At 38.7% G+C, this 21,948-nt stretch overlaps 1 protein-coding gene across 1 annotated transcript in view; it reads left to right on the top strand.

Moving 5' to 3' along the window:
* Positions 1-20,961, top strand: part of cdon (cell adhesion associated, oncogene regulated) — a 71,161-nt gene extending 50,200 nt beyond the window's left edge. Inside the window, exons 12-19 of the mRNA XM_061877852.1 lie at positions 3,253-3,434; positions 3,516-3,621; positions 7,205-7,327; positions 8,302-8,493; positions 10,524-10,813; positions 10,881-10,957; positions 15,808-16,060; positions 20,480-20,961. Of these exons, the coding sequence (XP_061733836.1) occupies positions 3,253-3,434; positions 3,516-3,621; positions 7,205-7,327; positions 8,302-8,493; positions 10,524-10,813; positions 10,881-10,957; positions 15,808-16,060; positions 20,480-20,590 (1,334 nt within the window). The 3' untranslated portion in view covers positions 20,591-20,961. The remainder of the gene's footprint in view (positions 1-3,252; positions 3,435-3,515; positions 3,622-7,204; positions 7,328-8,301; positions 8,494-10,523; positions 10,814-10,880; positions 10,958-15,807; positions 16,061-20,479) is intronic.
* The last annotated feature ends 987 nt before the right edge of the window (positions 20,962-21,948 follow it).

The following is a 21,948-nucleotide window of genomic DNA, read 5'->3' as shown; positions in this document are numbered from 1 at the left end:
GGTGCACATTTTGTTAAAAAAAATAGCTGTGCTGTGCAAAACACAATCGTCCATTGCAGTGGACTTTTGTTTTTTGTCTATTTTTTAAAGAGATGTACAATTTGGACGGGAAAGGAAGTACTTATTTTAGGTCAAATAGCCATGTTGTGCAAAACACAAATGTCCCTTTCAGTGGACATTTGTTTTTAGTGTATTTATTTGTCAGGGATGCAAATTTTGTTAAAAAATAGCCCTCTTGTGGAAAACACAGGTGTCCACCGCAGTGGACTATTATTTTTGGTCGATTTCTTTTGTCAGAGATACACAATCAGTTTAAAAAAAGTAACCATGTTATGAAAAACATAAGTGTCCACTCCGGGTGACTTTTAGTTTTGGTCGATTTCTTTTGTCAGAGATACAATTTTTGGGTGGAAAATAGCCCCTCAGTGAAAAACTTAAATGTTCACTGCAGTGGACATTTAATTTTTGTCTATTTCGATTGTCAGAGATATAAAATACTTTTTTTTTTAAATAGCCGTGATATGCAAAACACAAGTTTCCACGACAGTGGACTTTTGTTTTTGATCTAATTATTTTGTGAGAGGTACAAATCTTGTTTAAAAAAAATAGCCATACAGTGGACTTTTGTTTTTCGTCTATTTTTTTTTAGAGATGTGCAATTTGGAAAAAAGAATAGGTACACATTTCATGGAAAATAGCCCCATTCTGCAAAACACAAATGTCCATTTCAGAGATACACGATTAGTTAAAAAATAGCCATGTTATGAAGAACACAAATTTGTTTTTGGTCGATTTATTTCGTCAGAGCTACGAAAATAGTTTAAAAAAAAAATAGCCATGATGTACAAAACATAAATGTCCACTCCAGTGGACATCGGTTTTTGGTCGATTTCTTTTGTCAGAGATACAAATATAGTTTAAAAAAAATAGCCATGTCCTGAAAAATATAAGTGTTTATAGTTTTGGTCGATTTCTTTTGTCAGAGATACAATTTGGGGGGGAAAAATAGCCCCATCATGAAAAACACAAATGTTCACTACAGTGGACTTTAGTTTTTCGTCAATTTTCTATTGTCAGAGATACAAATAAAATAAAAATTTACTAGCCGTGATATGCAAAACATAAGTGTCCACTACAATGGACTTTTGTTTTTGGTCTAATTCTTTTGTGAGAGATACACATTTTGGAGGAAAAATAACCCTTTTATGAAAACACAAATGTCCACTGCAGTGGACTTTGGTTTTTGGTCGATTTTTTTTGTCAGAGATAAATATATAAAAAAAAAATTAAATGGCCGTGATATGGAAAACACAAGTGTCGATTTCAATGGACTTTTGTTTTTGATCTAATTATTTTGTGAGAGATAAGAAATGTGTTTAAAAAATAGCCATGATATGCAAAAACCAACATCCACTGCAGTGGACTTTTGTTTTTTGTGTATTTTTTTAGAAATGTACAATTTAGAAAAAGGATTAGCTACAAATTTCAGGGAAACAGTGGCGTTGTGCTAAACACAAATGTCCATTTCAGTGGACTTTTGTTTTTCGTCTCTTTCTTCTGTCAGAATGACACATTTCAGACAAAAAAAATAACTCTGTTGTGCAAAACACAAATGTCCACTGCAGTGGACTTCTGTATTAGGTCTATTTCTTTGTCAGAGTTGTACAATTTGGAAAATGGCGGCGGTGTGTAAGTCATGTCGGAGACCAACATTGAAAGACATGATGTGAAAGACCTATTTACCGACTTCAATAGGTACATCATTGACTTTGATTCATTATTATTTTTTGACCAAAATATGACTAAAGTGGCGGCGATGATCAAGAAGAACGCGGAGTTGGAATATAAATACAACACTATGTACATATTTATATACATATTTATATAATATTTACATATTTATATAATATGTAACTACAAGCTCCATTCACAGACAGAGTCCCATTGCTTTTATGAGAGGGCGAGCGAGTCAAAAGCCGGAAAAAAAAATGTGTATATATATATATATATATGTATATATATATATATTTTTTTTATTAATTTTTTTTTGTTAGTTTTTTTAATTTATTTTTCTATTTGTGGTGGCCGTAATTCTTTCGCCACAAATAAATGAATGTGTGGGAAACCCTGTATATATATATATATATATATATATATATATATATATATATATATATATATATATATATATATATATATATATATATATATATATATATATATATATATATATATATATAAGGGCTTCACGGCGGCAGAGGGGTTAGTGCGTCTGCCTCACAATACAAAGTTCCTGCAGTCCTGGGTTCAAATCCAGGCTCGGGAACTTTCTGTGTGGAGTTTGCATGTTCTCCCCGTGAATGCGTGGGTTCCCTCCGGGTACTCCGGCTTCCTCCCACTTCCAAAGACATGCACCTGGGGATAGGTTGATTGGCAACACTAAATTGGCCCTAGTGTGTGAATGTGAGTGTGAATGTTGTCTGTCTATCTGTGTTGGCCCTGCGATGAGGTGGCGACTTTTCCAGGGTGTACCCCGCCTTCCGCCCGATTGTAGCTGAGATAGGCGCCAGCGCCCACTGCGACCCCAAAAAAAAAGGGAATAAGCGGTAGAAAATGGATGGATGGATATATATATAAATCTCTTACAATAACTTTGTGAATATATAATAATTCACAAAGTTATTGTAAGAGAGATATATATATATATATATATGTATATATATATATATATATATATATATATATATATATATATATCTTACAATAACTTTGTGAGTTATTATATATTCACAAAGTTATTGTAAGAGATTTATACATATATAATGATTTTAGTGATTTTAAGTTTTTGATCACTATGTTTTCTTATGTTTTTTTGTTAATTCATATGGCAGAAATATTTTTTCAAGTGGAATATTTGATGTAAACAGGTCAATAATTCATAACAATGATTTAGATTCATTATTATTTTACAGCACTGACAGTTTTAAAGACAAAACATCTTAAATGGCGTATTTGTGTTATTAAAGTCAATATTGTAACTTTTTCTCGTCACATTACACCTGTTTGCTCTTTTATTCCACTTTTTATAATTTTTTTGTAATATTATTTTTAGAACGAACTGCGGGTCACAAATAGCCCCCAATCCTCACTTTGGACACCTGTGATGTAATACATTGTAAAGGTTCCGTCGTGCGATACGTTTACGCTGCCGATATCCTATCATTGACTTGACCTGGCTGACGTTGGTTCCAGGCTCCACCTACAGGTTCCGTGTTGCGGCCATCAACTTGTACGGGGAGAGTCCTCACAGCGTCCCCTCCAGACCCTACCAGGTGCCCCAGGCCAGCCCTCGTACGGCCGACCGGCCCGTGGTGGGACCGCACATCACCGCCACCGACGCCATCAGCGACACGCAGATCCTGCTGCGCTGGAATGTGAGTTGGTCTGCTGCTTAGCCAGAACTCTCTTTTGCCTGAGGTTGGCGCTCTAACGTGAGTCACCTTGTTTCCTCACAGTACAGTCCCTCCAGTAACAACAACACCCCCATCCAGGGCTTCTACATCTACTACCGCCCCACTGACAGCGACAACGACAGCGACTACAAGCGGGACCTGGTTGAAGGTGCGTCTTCTTTACTTAGACCGATACTGTCAAACTACTGAGTATTACAAGTAGGGCTCTTCTTACCTGATATCAGCAAAAAAATATGACACACTTTACGTCATCCATGTAAAGTGTGTCATATCATGTGCGATACAAGCGGTCCTGGTGCATTTTGACTTGTGTGCGATACAAGCAGTCCTGCAGCATTTTTACTTGTGTGTGATATCATGTGCGATACAAGCAGTCTTAGAGCCTTTTTATTTGTGTGTGATATCATGTGCGATACACGCAGTCCTGCAGCATGTATACTTGTCTGTAATTTGTCATGTGAGATATAAGCAGTCCTTGAGTAGGGTATTTACTTGTGTGTGATACATGTGTCCTGCAGCGTTTTTACTTTCTGTGATATCATGTGCGATACAAGCAGTCCAGCTGTGTGTTTACTTTTGTGTGATATGTGTGATACAAGCAGTCTTGCAGTGTTTACTTGTCTGTGATTTATCATGTGCGATATAATCAGTCCTGGAGCATGCTTACTTGTAAGTGATATCATGTGCGATACAAGCAGTCCTGTAACATGTTTACTTGTGTGTGATATCATGTGCAATGCAAGCAGTCCAGCACTGTATTTACTTGTGTGACATTGTGTGCTATACAACAGTCCTGCAGCGTGTTTACTTGTGTTTGATATCATGTGTGATACAAGCAGTCCTGCAGCGTGTTTACTTGTGTGTGATATCATGTGTGATACAAGCAGCCCTGCAACGTGTTTACTTGTGTAAAGCTGGACAGACAGTTAACATTTAAATGTCCTCCAATAAGCACTCAATTTCTTCTCTTTTACTGAAGTCATTTACAAAAGGTAAACGTGCTGCTACTAGGAGCTAGCAGCTACATAACAGCCAAGCACACAATAGCACACAAGCTAGACATATGTACTAATCATTAAATAATATTGCAGTGTAAAATATAAACAAATATCAAATGTTTATAATTGCATATTACTTACACTCGCAAGGCGTATTAGAAAGTATCCAGTAAAAAATGTGTCCGCATCATTCAATTTACTGTGACATGAGATTAACCTCATGAATTATCGTCACAAAAAAATACCATTCAACTTAAGACCGCATAAATCCATTGCAGATGGGTAATAATAAATATGTTAGGGTTTTTCATAACTACAATTGTTCTGTTGTACTCATTTCACTTGATCAAACCTTTTCTAACATTCCACATTACTCAATGATACAAGCATGATTCCTACTGATATCGTATCAGATCAATATTGCTGTCTGCCAATAATCAAGACTCTGATATCAGTCTTGTATCGGAAGTGAAAAGGTTGTATCGGGACCCCTTTAGTTATAAATGTACACTTTTAGACAAGTAAATACATGCAAAGCTATTAAAATACTGGAAATCAATTAGGTAAAAAGTATTAGTATTTGTATATTGTAACACAAATACATGAATATTCAATAAAAACTATCAGTATTTGCATATTTTAACACAAATACATGAATACTAAACTGCACAAAGTATGAACACACAAACCTATCAAAACAACACATACCAAAATAAATATAATGACAACAATAAACACATTTTCATCATTTTGAATCGTACTTAATGTCTCACAGTACTTCAAATCAAATGCTACTGAGCAGTAAGCACACACACACACATCAAAAAACACACATACACACTCACACACACATCAAAAAACGAATCGTTTACACATTTACAAACACACACATTAGAAAACACATTTACACATACACTAGCACACATCAAGAAACACATTTTTTAATATTTACACACACACACGATCATAAAAAACATTTATAAACACACACACACATAAACACATTTACACACACATCAAGAAACACATTTTTTTACACATTTACAGACACACACACACACACACACACAAAATCACACATTTACACACATATGCACACATTAATATCACTTTTTTTTACCTATTTTCACGCACACGCACACAAAACACACATTTACACGCACACACACACACCCACAAGCACACATTAAGAAACACATGTTTTAACACATTTACACATTCATATCAAAAAACGCACACTTTACACACACACACACACACACACATTAAGAAACAAGTTGTGACATTACCTCACTGTCGTGCGGGTTCCACCGGCCACCAAGGAAGGACATTGCTTTCGAGCAGGTTTGACTCTTGTTTATTTTTTCAAATAAATAAAGTATTTTGTGCCATCGTCGCTCCCACTGCTCGCTCCTCCGTCTCACTCTTTAGTCGGCCGCGTCTTCGTCGTTGCCGTCCTGCTCTCTCTTGCTTCCGCTCTTTATCCGTTGCTGCAGGTTCTCCAACTCCTTCTACTCCGATCTCTCCTCCTTCTCCCCTTTTATACATCGTGAGGAGAAATGTTAATTGTGTACCGCTGCGCGATCCACGCACCTGAACTTGACTGCGGCATCGCTCCCGGCACGCCCCGCCTCGCCGCTCGCTCGCTCGCATTCTCTGCCTCCTTGTCGCCATCTTGGGCCGGGCTCCAGCGTGCCCTGCCCCGCTGCTCGTTCGCCAGCTCCACCTCTCCACACACGTGTTTTAACACATTTACACATTCATATAAAAAAAGGCACACTTTACACACACACACACATCAAAAAAACACACCCGCTCACAGACACACACACACACACACACACACACACACACAAAATCCTCTCTGGTCAGTCCCGAGAGTGATCACACAGTTGCTTTACTCAAATGCAGCTCCATATATGGCAGCTCATGTTTGTGCTGGCTGTCCTCCAGTCTTAACACAGGCATACACACACACACACAAATGCATGCACACAAGTACATACACACGTACATACACACACTTCGGCGAGACAACAACCTGATTAAAAAAAACCACTACGTCTAACCATCCGGGGCAAAACTCTCAGCTGTAAGAACAATTACTGCCTATTTACCAAATGCTAAGTTGTTATGGAAACCAGAACAATGAAAAGACACCATCGTAGACGACCACCATGTATCCCACCAGGCATCATCTGCTCGCCCGCCTCCCAATATAAGAAGAACATAATCTTAGAGCACAGTGGCTCGACCTAGGAAACCAAGGCAAGGAAACCAGAGGAGGGTGTGTGTGTGTGTGTGTGTGTGTGTGTGTGTGTGTGTGTGTGTGTGTGTGTGTGTGTGTGTGTGTGTGTGTGTGTGTGTGTGTGTGTGTGTGTGTGTGTGTGTGTGTGTGTGTGTGTGTGTGTGTGTGTGTGTGTGTGTGTGTGTGCGTGCGTGCGTGCGTGCGTGCGTGCGTGCGTGCGTGCGTGCGTGCGTGCGTGCGTGCGTGCGTGCGTGCGTGCGTGCGTGCGTGCGTGCGTGCGTGCGTGCGTGCGTGCGTGCGTGCGTGCGTGTGCGCGTGCGTGCGTGCGTGTGCGCGAGCATGAAAGAACATGACCTCAGCGTGCTGGAAAAAATAATGAGGGTGTGTGATTACCCGAGATTAAGTGCGGCAAACATCAACGGCGTATTTTGTGAGGAAGTCATGGCTCACCTGTCGCCCCCACCCCTCCTCCTCCCCCCATTCAGGTGTGAAAGACCGCCACATGATTGGACACCTGCAGGCGGAGACGTCGTACGACATCAAAATGCAGTGCTTCAACGGGGGCGGCGAGAGCGAGTACAGCAACGTGATGATCTGTGAGACCAGGGGTGAGTGTAGTCCGTTACAGGGTCAAACTGCGGCCTTGGCGTCAACACAACAGGAAGTCACATTTCAACGTGACGCGCCACACCAGCGTGAAGACAATATTGATAGTGTGAGAATCCTTTTGAGGCCAGGAAAGAACAAACATCCAGCCATGATTAGCACATGCAACACAAAATCACAATTAAATAAACGATCCAAAAACAAATGAATAGTTAACCCAAACCTAGGGATGGCTACAACGCACATCAACGGCGCACCAATACCCGGTACCTGGGTACTCGATAGTACCAATTTTCAGTACTTTTGTGTGTGTTAATAAATGTCAATTGTTTGATTATAAAGTTTTATTTTTTATGTAACATTTAAAAGAGGGCTGATTATGATAACTTCTTTTTTTTGTCACATTTGAGTCTAACCGCAATGCATTTGCACATGGCAGTACTTACAGGCTATGTTGTCCAACCAGGAAGTTAAATGTGTTGTGTTGCGCGCTAAAAGGGTTTGTACTGTAAGTATTGTACCTATTAGACAACAGTTGTTTGTTTGCAACATTCATCTTAGTTGTAGTTTTCATTACCATATTTAGAGGTGTTTAAATCGCCATGTAAAATTGCTTATGCTAATAGTAGCCAGTCTATGGCAAATCTAATGTAATTTAGCGTCAAGCTAGCACATTTTAGAAGAGTGGAGCCTTGCTTTATGTTCAAGCGTTTTCTATCGGTTTTTTGCAACATTACTTTGAGAGAGTTTGGCTGCGTCCACCTTGAGTGCTGAGTGTTTAGTCTGAAACCGGACGTTACGTCAAGTGTAACAAAGTAAGGCACCGTTTGATTTTACGTCAATCGGAATCATTCGGTGCCTATAAAAGTAGTGACTTCTGTACCCATCCCTACCCCGGCGTGACCACGACACCATGCATTGTGAAGGGGGTTGTTGTTGTTGTCACTGAAAAACTCCTCCTTCCTCTTCTCCGCAGCTCGTCAGTTTCCGGGCGCCCCCAGCCAACGACCCTTCACCCCGCCCTGGCACCACCCCCAGGAGCCACCCACCGCGCCCGGGGGGTTGCTGTACTTGATCGTGGGCTGCGTGCTGGGCGTGATGGTCATCATCCTGCTGGCCTTCATCGCCATGTGTCTGTGGAGGAACCGCCAGCACAACAACATGCACAGTCAGTTTCTACTGCAACATTTACTGCTTGCATTCTAATTTATGGGCTGCAATTGAAAAAGAAAATTCTGCAGTTCTATATATTTTTTTTTAATTTATTTATAAATGTTGCCTTAAAAAAGCTAATTAAAAATAATAATTATAGAATGAACAGTAAAAAATATATGAAATAGATATATTTATATCTTAATCAATATGACTTAAAAACTTCATTTAAATTGAAATAAATTATTTATGTTGTGTTTTGATTATTCTATGTAAATATTATACTAATACTCTTATTTATATTCAATATAATTTACCAATGTTGTTTTAGTAGAATAAAGCAAAGAGTAAAAATATGTTATTTATTAATGATTACAATCAAAATATCTTCATTATTTTCTTAGTTGTTTTTTATTTTGCATGGATAAAAAATGATCATGTATTATACTATATAAATATTATGACCACATTCTTAATTAAATATGCATTTTATTAGTGTTGTTTTAGTAGAACAAAACAAGTAGTAAAAATACTTTATATATTAATTATTAGAATAATATTAACTTAAGTTCTTAATTTCTTTGTCATTTGAATGAATAAATAAAAAAGTGTTTTACTATATTTCTTCTGTATAAATATTATGACCACATTCTGATTTAAATATATATGTATTTAATGTGATAAAATAAATAATAAAATATTTTATAAATTAACTTAATTACATTCCTATTTTTTTGTATAAATAAAAGAAATATATGTTGTATTATATTTATTTTATATAAATGTTATGTCCGCATTCTTATTTAAATGTGTATTTAATTAGTCTTGTTTTAGGAGACTAAAATAAATAGTAAACATGTTTATATTTTAATGATAACAATTATATTAACTTAATTAAATTATTAATATTTTGTGTATGTTGTATAAATACATTTACATTTTTTGTTATATTTATTTTATATTATTATTATGACCACATTTTTGTTTAAATATGTATTTTATTAGTGTTGTTATAGACAAATAAAAGAAATAGTAATTATATTTTATATACTAACTTAATGAAATTCTTATATTTTTGTGTTTTGTATAAATAGATAAAAAATGATTGTGTATATCATATATAAATTATGACCACATTCTTATTTAAACATGTATTTTATTGTTGTTTTACTAAAAATAAAACAAATAGCAAAAATATTTTCTATATTAATGATTAGAATAATATTAATTAAGTTAGTTATTAATTAATTAAGTTCGGATTTTTTGTAATTTGTATGAATAAAAAATATATATGTTTTGTTATATTTCTTAAATATAAATATTATGACCACATTCTTATTTAAATATGTATTTTTAGTGTTTTTAGTAGGAAAAAAAAACGTTATTAACTTAATTACTTTGAAAAAAAAGTATTTTGTATAAATAAATTAAAAGATCTGATGTATAATATTTATTCTTTATAAATATAATGACCACATTTTTTATTTAAATATGTACAGTATTTTATTAGTGTTGTTTTAGTGGATAAAATATTTAGTATATTAGTGATTAGAAATATATATATATATTTTAGTTGTTTTTGTTTTGTATAAATATATGTTTAAAAAGTGTTGTATTATGTTTCTTCTATATAAATATAATGACCACATCCTTATTTAAATATGTATTGTATTCGTATTGTTTTAGTGGACTGAAATACATTTTAAAAATATGTTATTTATTAACTGAATTAGATTCTTATTTGTTTGTATTTCGTATAAATAAATAAATAAATATTTTGTATTATATTTATTCTATATACATTTTATGACCACATTCATAATTAAATATGTATATTATTAGTGTTGTTTTAGTACACTAAAATACATAGTAAAAAATATTTAATTTATTAAATTAAATTCTAATTTTTTTTTTGTATAAATAAATAAAAATATATTTTGTCTTATTTAAATATGTATTTTGTTATTGTAGTTTTATTTGAATAAAATAAATAGTGACAGGACCTGACATTGAGCCTTGTGGCACACCTTGTGTTTCCTGCTCTAGAATACGACCCTCCAGGTTACCTGTACCAACCTACGGACGTAAACGGACACATTCTGGAGTACACCACGTTGTCCGGCACCGGCGGCGTCCACGGGGGCTACGGGCACGGGAGCTACGGGCAGGGGGGTGCCATTTTGCCGGCAGGCTGCCACCACCTGCACCATAAACACCCCAACGGCCTGGCGCTGCTCAACGGCAACGGAGGACTCTTCCAGCACGGCCTTGACGGCACCTTGCCTCACAGCGGGGGGGACTGCGAGCACCCGCACGCTCACCACCACCACCACAACGTGAGTCCGGACCTGGCCTCTGGGGTCCTGAAGAACTCGCTGGTCTGAATGCAGTTTTTCTTTCCAGGGCGGCGTCTACACGGCTCTCCCTCAGTCCGAGTCTTCTGACTGCATGAGTTGTCAGAATTTGTGCAACAACAACAGGTACTAGCAAGAACCTTATTCATCTTCAGTCACTCATTTGCCAATTGTTTCCTATGTACAAAGTTACATATTAGACTTTATTTAAGTGAATGTTTTTATGAAGGAAACACATGACTCCAAGTGCTTGAACTGGCACAGGTAACCACCACTAAGCTCTCTAGTTAATTGTCTTGGGATTTTAAAACCAGTCCTTAACCTTCATTAAGTGAGGAAAACATGCCTCACCTTATTTGTATGATGATTTTCAACTCATATTCATATTTATACATACATTTTTTATGTAAATCAAACAGAAGTGGTTCTAGAATAGAGCCTTGAGGTACACCCTTGCGCTCTTTTTTGCTATAGAAAACAAACAACAAAACATGGCCGCTAATATTTGCCAAAGCAATCAATTCTGACTTTATTATTTATGTACAAACTTTGTCCTATTCAATATGGCGGAGAGTAATGGCTCTAGAATAGAGCCTTTAGGAACCCCTTGGTGCTATTTGTTGCAATAGAAAACAACACACCTACAGTATATTAAAAAAACATGACTGCAGACGTGTGCTAATGCAATAAATTCAAACTTGTTTTTTTCTGTACAAACAATGTTCTATTTAATATGGCAAACAGTAAAGGTTCTAGAATGGAGCTCTGAGGAACACCTTTTTACAGTTTGTTGCTACAAAAAACAACACACCTCTTTTCTTTTTAACAAAACATGACCGGGACAAGTGGTAGAAAATTGATTGGTGATTGCAGATGTTTGCTTATGCAATAAATTCAGACTTTATTATTACTGTACAAACTATGTCCTGCCCAATATGGCGGAGACTAATAGTTCTAGAATAGTACCTTGAGGTGCTGTTTTTGCTATAGAAAATGACACACCTTTTGTTTTTAAACATAACAAACGCAGATGTTTGCAAATGCAACAATTGTTTACTTAATTATTTCTGTATAAACAATGTCCTATTCAATATGGCAAACAGTAATGGTTCTAGAATAGAACCTTGAGGAACATCTTGGTGCTGTTTTTTTGCTATAGAAAATGACACTTTTGTTTTTAAACAAAACAAACGTAGATGTTTGCTAATGCAACAATTGTATACTTTATTATTTCTGTACAAACAATGTCCTATCCTATATGGCGGAGAGTAATAGTTCTAGAATAGAGCCTCGAGGAACACGTTGGTGCTTGCCATTTTAGACGTTTTTATTTCTGTACATACAAAGTCCTATTTGTGTTATTTGTTATTATAGAAAACCACCGCTTTTCATTTCAACAAAACATGACCATGAATGTTTGCTAATGCAACAAATTTAGACCTTTTATTTGTTTATATACAAACAATGTCCTATCCAATATATCAGCAGGTAAAGGTTCTAGAATAGAGCCTTGAGGAACACCTTGCAATTTGTTATTATAAAAAAGAACACTCTTCTATTAGACAAAACAAACACAATTTTTTGCAAATGCAACAAATGTATTCTTTATTTGTTGATGTACAATGTCTTATCCAATATGGTGGCCAGTAATGGTTCTAGAATAAAGCCTTGAGGAATACCTCAGTGCTATTTGTTATTATAGAAAACAACCTATTTTCTACTAAACAAAACATGACCGCAAATGTTTGCTAATGCAACAAATATCGACTTTTTTATTTGTTTGTATAAAATGTCCTATCCAATAAGGTGGAGAGTAATAGTTCTAGAATAGAGCCTTGAGGAACACCTTTTTACCGTAGAAAACAACACATCTCTTTTTTTTTTAAACATGCAACAAATGTGGAACTTTTTTTTGTTTATTTACAAACAATGTCCTATTCAATATGGCGGAGAGTAATAGTTCTAGAATAGAACCTTGAGGTGCTGTTTTTGCTATAGAAAATGAAACACCTCTTGTTTTTTAAACAAAACAAACGCAGATGTTTGCAAATGCAACAATTGTTTACTTAATTATTTCTGTATAAACAATGTCCTATTCAATATGGCAAACAGTAATGGTTCTAGAATAGAACCTTGAGGAACATCTTGGTGCTGTTTTTTGCTATCGAAAATGACACCTTTGTTTTTAAACAAAACAAACACAGATGTTTGCTAATGCAACAATTGTATACTTTATTATTTCTGTACAAACAATGTCCTATCCTATATGACGGAGAGTAATAGTTCTAGAATAGAGCCTGAGGAACACATTGGTGCTTGCAATTTTAGACGTTATTATTTCTGTACATACAAAGTCCTATTTTTGTTATTTGTTATTATAGAAAACCACCTCTTTTCTTTTCAACAAAACATGACCATGAATGTTTGCTAATGCAACACATTTAGACCTTTTATTTGTTTATATACAAACAATGTCCTATCCATATATCAGCAGGTAAAGGTTCTAGAATAGAGCCTTGAGGAACACCTCGGTGCAATTTGTTATTATAGAAAAGAACATTCCTCTTTTCTATTAGACAAAACAAACACAATTTTTTGCAAATGCAACAAATGTATTCTTTATTTGTTTATGTACAATGTCCTATCCAATATGGTGGCCAGTAATGGTTCTAGAATAGAGCCTTGAGGAATACCTCAGTGCTATTTGTTATTATAGAAAACAACCTATTTTCTACTAAACAAAACATGACCACGAATGTTTGCCAAGGCAACAAATATAGACTTTTTATTTGTTTGTATAAAATGTCCTATCCAATATGGCAGAGAGTAATAGTTCTAGAATAGAGCCTTGAGGAACACCCTTTTACCGTAGAAAACAACACATCTCTTTTTTTTAAACAAAACAAACACAAATGTTTGTTAATGCAACAAATGTGGGACCTTTTTTTTGTTTATTTACAAAACAATGTCCTGTTCAATATGGCGGAGAGTACTAGTTCTAGAATAGAGCCTTGAGGTAGTGTTTTTCAACCCTCTGTGCCATGCCACATGTGCCGTGAGATGTTATGCAACTTCACCTAATTGGTCCAAAAAATATAATCTGCAAATGATGTGCCGTTGCTTAGTGTCTGTGCTGTGTAGAACTCTGCAGGGTACCCACGTAATACTCCATGTCAGTATGTGGCAGCAGGTAGTTAATTGCTTTGTAAAAGTCGGAATGTGTCGAGTGAGACGAGGATGGTTTGTTGTGATCCCAACATGCAGACCACAGCGGGAGGCAGTGTGCAGGTAAAAGGTATGTAATGCTTAAACCAAAAATGAACAAAAGGGACAGGAAAAGGCAATGACAATGCAAAAGGAAAGTAAAACTGAACTGGCTACAAAGTAAATGGAAACAAAATGCTGGACAACAGCAAAAACTTACGGCGTCCACAAAGTACATCCGTACATGACATGTCAATCAACAATGTCCACACCAAGAAGGATCGCATCCGCACAACTTAAATAGACTTGCATGCTAAAACAAATCAGGTGTGGGGAATAGCGTTTAAAGGAAGACATGAAACTACTGCAGGAAAACACCAACAAACCAGGGAAGGGCCACCAAAATACCAGCGCAAGACAAGAACTAAAGCACTACACACAGGAAAACAAACTTCAAAATAAGGCACGACAACCTGGTGGAGTTGAATTTTTTAATGTTTTCTGCGAGTGGTGTGCCTCCGTATTTTTTAATGAGAAAAATGTGCCTTGCTTTAAAAAAGGTTGAAAAACACTGCCTTGAGGAACACCTTGGTGCTGTTTTTTACCATAGAAAACAACACACCTTTTTTTTTTAAGCAAAACAAACGCAAATGTTTGCCAATGCAACAAATTTGGAGTTTTTTAGTTGTTTATTTAAAAACAATGTCCTATTCTATTTGGCAAACAGTAACGGTTCCATTATAGAGCCCTGAGGAACACCTTCGTGCTATTTGTTATTATAGAAAACAAACCTCTTTTATTTTAAAGAAAACATGACCGCGAATTATTTTGCTAATGCAACAAAATTTGACTTTTTTTATTTGTTTATGTACAAGCAATGTCCTATCCAAAATGGCGGAGACTAATAGTTCTAGAATAACACCTTGAGGAACACCTTGGTGCTGTTTTTTACCATAGAAAACACACCTTTTTTTTTTTTTTTTAACAAAACAAACGCAAATGTTTGCCAATGCAACAAATTTGGAGTTTTTTATTTGTTTATTTAAAAACAATGTCCTATTCTATTTGGCAAACAGTAACGGTTCCATTATAGAGCCCTGAGGAACACCTTCGTGCTATTTGTTATTATAGAAAACAAACCTCTTTTATTTTGAAGAAAACATGACCGCGAATGTTTGCTAATGCAACAAAATTAGACTTTTTTTAATTTGTTTATGTACAAACAATGTCCTATCCAAAATGGCGGAGACTAATAGTTCTAGAATAGAGCCTTGAGGAACACCTTGGTGCTATTTGTTATCATAGAAAACAACACACCTATTTTCCTCTAAAGAAAACATGGCCATAGATGTTTACTAATGCAACAAATTCAGATTTTAATATTTATGTACGCCGTCCTATCCAATATGGCGGCGGCGACGTACCTCACTTTCAAACAGCACGATGGTGTTCAACAAAGAAGAGTCCACTTGTGTTGTTGTCGTGCATTGTGTGACCACTTTGTCACCGGGATCCTGTATGTGTGCTGAAGAGCGGTCGGCGACACGGTTTACTCGGCATGCTCTCAGTCGTGCGAGTCCTGCTAACGAGCTTCCTGTTTGTTTACGTCCCAGCTGGTGGTGGCGTGGGAGTCGTGTATAGCGGGAAGAGCGACAGAAACCTGATGCAGCTTTTAGAATCTATGTGTTTACATGCCAGATTGCATCTTTGAAACAAGTCCGACCACAACACACACACACACACACACTTCTGACATCCTGGTGTCCGTGCAGGTGTTACAACAAGACCAACGGCGCCCTCTGTGGCGGCGCCCTCACGCATCGAGCGACGCGCCTTGCCCTCAGCAGGACGGCCTGGAGATGGTCCCTCTCGGACGGACGCCATCGTCGCCACTGCCCCCGGCGCCGCGCCGACGAGTGTGAAGGCGACGCCACGCAGCCGCCCGCCCAACGAGCACAAAGAGTCGTCGCCTCCGCCACATTCGTGTTGTCTGGTCGGGGGACGACAGACAATGTCATGACACAGGTGGGACAAAACAATGCATCAGAATAATGTGACCTCTAGTGGAGAAATAATGCAACTACATGCTAACGTTTACTGAAATATGAAGAGAAGAAAAATAGCAGCCGAAAAAAATATAAATTTTATTTTATTTTCAATTGAATTACTTTTTTTTAAATGAAATTAAATTTAAATAAAGATGATATTCCATCCATTCATCCATCTTCTTACGCTTATCCGAGGTCAGGTCGCGGGGGCAGCAGCCTAAGCAGGGAAGCCCAGGCTTCCCTCTCCCCAGCAACTTCGTCCAGCTCTTCCCGGGGGATCCCGAGGCGTTCCCAGGCCAGCCGGGAGACATAGTCTTCCCAACGTGTCCTGGGTCTTCCCCGTGGCCTCCAACCGGTTGGACGTGCCCTAAACACCTCCCTAGGGAGGCGTTCGGGTGGCATCCTGACCAGATGCCCGAACCACCTCATCTGGCTCCTCTCGATGTGAAGGAGCAGCAGCTTTACTTTGAGTTCCTCCCGGATGGCAGAGCTTCTCACCCTATCTCTAAGGGAGAGCCCCGCCACCCGGCGGAGGAAACTCATTTTGGCTGCTTGTACCCGTGATCTTGTCCTTTCGGTTATGACCCAAAGCTCATGACCATAGGTGAGGATGCGAACGTAGATCGACCGGTAAATTGAGAGCTTTGCCTTCCGGCTCAGCTCCTTCTTCACCACAACGGATCGATACAGCGTCCGCATTACTGAAGACGCCGCACCGATCCGCCCGTCGATCTCACGATCCACTCTTCCCTCACTCGTGAACAAGACTCCTAGGTACTTGAACTCCAAATTAATTTAGAAAATCAAATGTAAATAAATACATTTTGAAATCAATTTTAGATTTTTTTAAAAAAATGAAATTGTGATTTTAAGAAAAATAGAATAGTAAATAATATATTTGAAATTGTTTTTAAAATTACATATAATGTTAAAAAAATTTATAAAATTATCCCAAATTATTTTTACAAATAAAATATCATGAAAAATGTTTTTATTGTATTAAAATAAGTACAATATAGTATGTCATGATTATGAAATAATAATGTATAAATACATAGTAGGTGAGGAATCAGACAAAGAGCAGCTGGAAGACCTCGATGAAAAAGACAAAACGAGGACCCAGATTTCCCTCGCCTGGACGCGGGTCACCGGGGCCCCCGTCTGGAGCCAGGCCCGTAGGTGGGGCACAATGGTGAGTGCCTGGTGGCCAGGCCTGTCCCCATTGGGCCCGGTCAGGCACAGCCCGACAGGCAACGTGGGTCCCCCCTCCGTTGAGCTCACCACTCATGGGAGGGGCCATAGAGGTCGGCGTGCGATGTGAGCTGGGCGGCAGCCGAAGGCAGGGCACTTGCCGGTCTGATCCTCAGCTACATAAGCTAGCTCTTGGGACGTGGAAAGTCACCTCGTTGGAGGGAAAGGAGCCTTAATTGATGCACGAGGTGGAGAAGTTCTGGCTGGATATAGTCGGACTCACTTCGACGCGCAGCAAGGGCTCTGGAACCAGTTCTCTCGTAGCAATTCTTGTTGCCCCCCCGGCTCAAAGCTTACCCATTGGAGTTCAACCCAGTGGATGAGATGGTAGCTTCCCTCCACCTTCGGGTGGGGGGACGGGTCCTGACTGTTGTTTGTGCTTACGCACCAAACAGCAGTTCAGAGTACCCACACTTTTTGGATTCACTCGAGGGAGTACTGGAAAGTGCTCCCCCGGGTGATTCCCTTGTCCTACTGGGAGACTTCAACGCTCATGTTGACAACGACAGTGAAACCTGGAGAGGCGTGATTGGGAAGAATGGCAGCCCAGATCTGAACCCGAGTAGTGTTTTGTTATTGGATTTTTGTGCTCGTCACAGATTGTCCAAAACAAACACCATGTTCAAACATAAGGGTGTCCATATGTGCACTTGGCACCAGGACACCCTAGGCCGCAGTTCCATGATCGACTTTGTAGTTGTGTCATCGGATTTGCGGCCTCATGTTTTGGACACTCGGGTGAAGAGAGGAGCGGAGCTTTCTACCGATCACCACCTGGTGGTGAGTTGGCTGCGATGGTGGGGGAGGATGCCGGACAGACCTGGCAGGCCCAAACGCATTGTGAGGGTCTGCTGGGAACGTCTGGCAGAGTCTCCTGTCAGACAAAGTTTCAATTCCCATCTCCGGAAGAACTTCGAACATGTCACGAGGGAGGTGCTGGACATTGAGTCCGAGTGAACCATGTTCCGCACCTCTATTGTCGAGCCGGTCGATTGGGGCTGTGGCCAGAAGGTGGTTGGGGCCTGTCGTGGCGGTAATCCGAGAACCCGTTGGTGGACACCGGTGGTGAGGGATGCCGTCAAACTGAAGAAAAGTCCTATTGGGTTCTTTTGGCTCATAGGACTCCGGAGGCAGCAAACATGTACCGACAGGCCAAGCGGTGTGCAGCTTCAGCGGTCGCGGAGGCAAAAACTCGGACATGGGAGGAGTTCGGGGAAGCCATGGAAAACGACTTCCGGATGGCTTCTAATCGATTCTGGACCACCATCCGCCGCCTCAGGAAGAGAAAGCAGTGCACTATCAACACTGTGTATGGTGTGTGCTGCTGACCTCGACAGCGGATGTTAAGGATCTGTGTAAGGAATACTTCGAAGATCTCCTCAATCCCACCAAGACGTCTTCCTATGAGGAAGCAGTGCCTGGGGAATTTGTGGTGGACTCTCCTATTTCTGGGGCTGAGGTTGCTGAGGTAGTTAAAAAGCTCCTCGGTGGCAAGGCCCCGTGGAAAGGCTCTGGATGCTGTGGGGCTGTCTTGGTTGATAAGACTCTGCAACATTGTGTGGACATCAGGGGCGGTACCTTTTGGATTAGCAGACTGGTGTGGTGGTTCCGCTATGTAAGAAGGGGAACCAGTGGGTGTGTTCCAGCTACTGTGGGATCAGACTCCTAAGTCTTCCTGGTAAGGTCTATTCAGGTGTACTGGAGAGGAGGCTACGCCGGCTAGTCGAACCTCGGATTCAGCAGGAACAGTGTGAGTTTCGTCCTGGTCGTGGAACTGTGGACCGCCTCTATACTCTCGGCAGGGTCCTTGAGGGTGCATGGGAGTTTGCCCAACCAGTCTACATGTGCTTTGTGGACTTGGAGAAGGCATTCGACCGTGTCCCTCGGGAAGTCCTGTGGGGAGTGCTCAGAGAGTATGGAGTATCGTACCGCCTGATTGTGGCGGCCCGCTGGCAATGTGGACCAAGTGTCAGAGCTTGGTCCACATTGCCAGCAGTAAGTCGGACACGTTTCCAGTGAGGGTTGGAATCCGCCAAGGCTGCCCTTTGTCACCGATTCTGTTCATAACTTTTATGGACAGAATTTCTCGGCGCAGTCAGGGCGTTGAGGGGTTCCCATCCTCACCTATGGTCGCAAGCTTTGGGTTATGACCGTAAGGACAAGATCAGGGTTATAAGCAGTCGAAATGAGTTTCCTCCGTTGGGTGGTGGAGCTCTCTCCCTTAGAGATAAGGAGAGAAGCTCAAAGTAAAGCCGCTGCTCCTCCACATCGAGAGGAGCCAGATGAGGTGGTTCGGGCATCTGGTCAGGATGCCACCAGAACGCCTCCCTGGGGAGGTGTTTATGGCCCATCCGACTGGTAGGAGGCCACAGGGAAGACCCAGGACACGTTGGGGGCACTATGGCTCCCAGCTGGCCTGGGAACACCTCGGGATCCCCCAGGAAGAGCTGGAGGAAGTGTCTGGGGAGACAGAAGTCTGGGTTTATCTGTTTAGGCTGCTGCCCCCGGACCTGACCTTGGATAAGCGGAAGTAAATGGATGGATGGATACATAGAATATAAAATGATATTATGTAATTAAAAAATGTATTATTTGAAAATAATTTAATATATTTTACAATGAATACATTTAAAACATGTAATTTAAAAAAATATTTGAATAAACATTAAATCTATTTTGTAATAAAATAGTATTTGGTATGAAATGAATTATTTTTTATGATATTAGAGTTCTAAATAATCATATATTTCTCAATGATATAGTTTAAATAAATTATGTATAATTATGTTAGGATACATCACAATTTGTGATTGAATATAATTGAATGTGCTCTACATGAAATCAAATATAATAATTTGAATTGAAATATCAATATATCATCAGAAATAAACTAATTAAAGTACAGGATACATATTTGAATAGAAAAATATGCGTGAAAATATTCCTTTATATAAAAAATAGAAACGTTTTTTGTCCCTGGAGGAGGTAATTATAACCTAATTATTATCTGTATTATTATTTATGGAATTAGTGATTTCGGGCTGATTAATTGATTATTATATGTAAGCATTTGTCCATGTGATCAGATCAATATTGATTTTATGAATAGAAAAAGGTGACAACAGGGTGGTTATGTCCTTGATAGGTGACCACGTGGATCTTACAGACCAGGATGACTCGGTTCTGGTTTGGGACTTTTTGGCTCTGCCAGACTTGGACTGTGACGAAAAACCCGGCTGGATCTCTGCTGGTCTGACTGGGGAGCTGATCCAGGAGGTGTGAAGGCGGGGCCATATGCTATGGCACGCCACCTTTTTTAAAAAAAAACTCTTTGGAAGGAAGGGGCGGAGCTAACGTGGTGACGTCACAAACAGGAACTAAGAGGACCTGAAAGTCTGACGCTGGACATGAAAAAAAGACTTGACATGACTTATTTATTTTTTTGGTGGTAGTCAAATCTTATTTCATATGAATGTATCTTTCTGAGAACAAAGTTGCTCTTTTATATTATTTATGCTTTTATTTTTATTATTTTTTTGGCTTTCTGGCTTTTAGCGATGTAAAGTTTTGTAATAATATAAAGAGAAGATATGGAAGAGTAAACACGCTTTTTCCTTTTTATAGAAAGTCTTGTGTATTTTGTGTGTGTGTTTGTGTGTGTGTGTGTGTGTGTGTGTGTGTGTGTGTGTGTGTGTGTGTGTGTGTGTGTGTGTGTGTGTGTGTGTGTGCGCGCGTGCGGTATAGTCGAAGTATTTTTTTTTTTTACAATTAACAATTTTTTTCTAATAATTTTATTGAATAAAAATGTTAATTTTCATTACATTTAATTTCATAAAGTATTACATTCAATTTGAAATGATATGTAAAACAAATCATTTACATTTTTAAAGGATTCAAAGATAATATTTAATTGAACTTGACTTAATGTTCACTGCACTAAATGAAATAATACACATAAAAAGTCTCTTTATAGAGATAAGTGTTGGGAAGTATTTTCTTTTTACAAGGTATTAATTATGATGCTTGACATTTTTTTTCTTTGTAAGGGCAAAAACATTTTTACTTATTGAATGAATATTAAATGACATTTTGTTACAATCAATTTCCTATTTAATTTAGAAAACAAACATATTCAAATATTAGTCACCACAAAACACGTTTAAAGGCCTACTGAAATGAGATTTTCTTATTTAAACGGGGATAGCAGGTCCATTCTATGTGTCATACTTGATCAATTCGCGATATTGCCATATTTTTGCTGAAAGGATTTAGTAGAGAACATCGACGATAAAGTTTGCAACTTTTGGTGTTGATAAAAAAGCCTTGCCTGTACCGGAAGTAGCAGACGATGTGCGCGTGACGTCACTGGTTGTAGAGCTCCTCACATCCGCACATTGATTACACCAGCAGCATGTGCGATTCTGACCGAGTAAGCGCAAATTTCCCCATTAATTGGAGCGAGGATGAAATTTCTTTGATGAGGAAAGTGAGAGTGAAGGACTTGAAGAAAAAAAAAAAAGACGAGGGCAGTGGGAGCGATTCAGATGTTATTAGACACATTTACTACGATCATTCTGGAAAATCCCTTATCTGATAATTGTGTTACTAGTGTTT

The sequence above is a fragment of the Nerophis ophidion genome, linkage group LG18, assembly GCF_033978795.1.
Source record: "Nerophis ophidion isolate RoL-2023_Sa linkage group LG18, RoL_Noph_v1.0, whole genome shotgun sequence".
NCBI classification, from domain to species: domain Eukaryota; kingdom Metazoa; phylum Chordata; class Actinopteri; order Syngnathiformes; family Syngnathidae; genus Nerophis; species Nerophis ophidion.
Note: the sequence above shows the minus strand (reverse complement) of the source record. Positions and strands in the feature narration are given on the sequence as shown.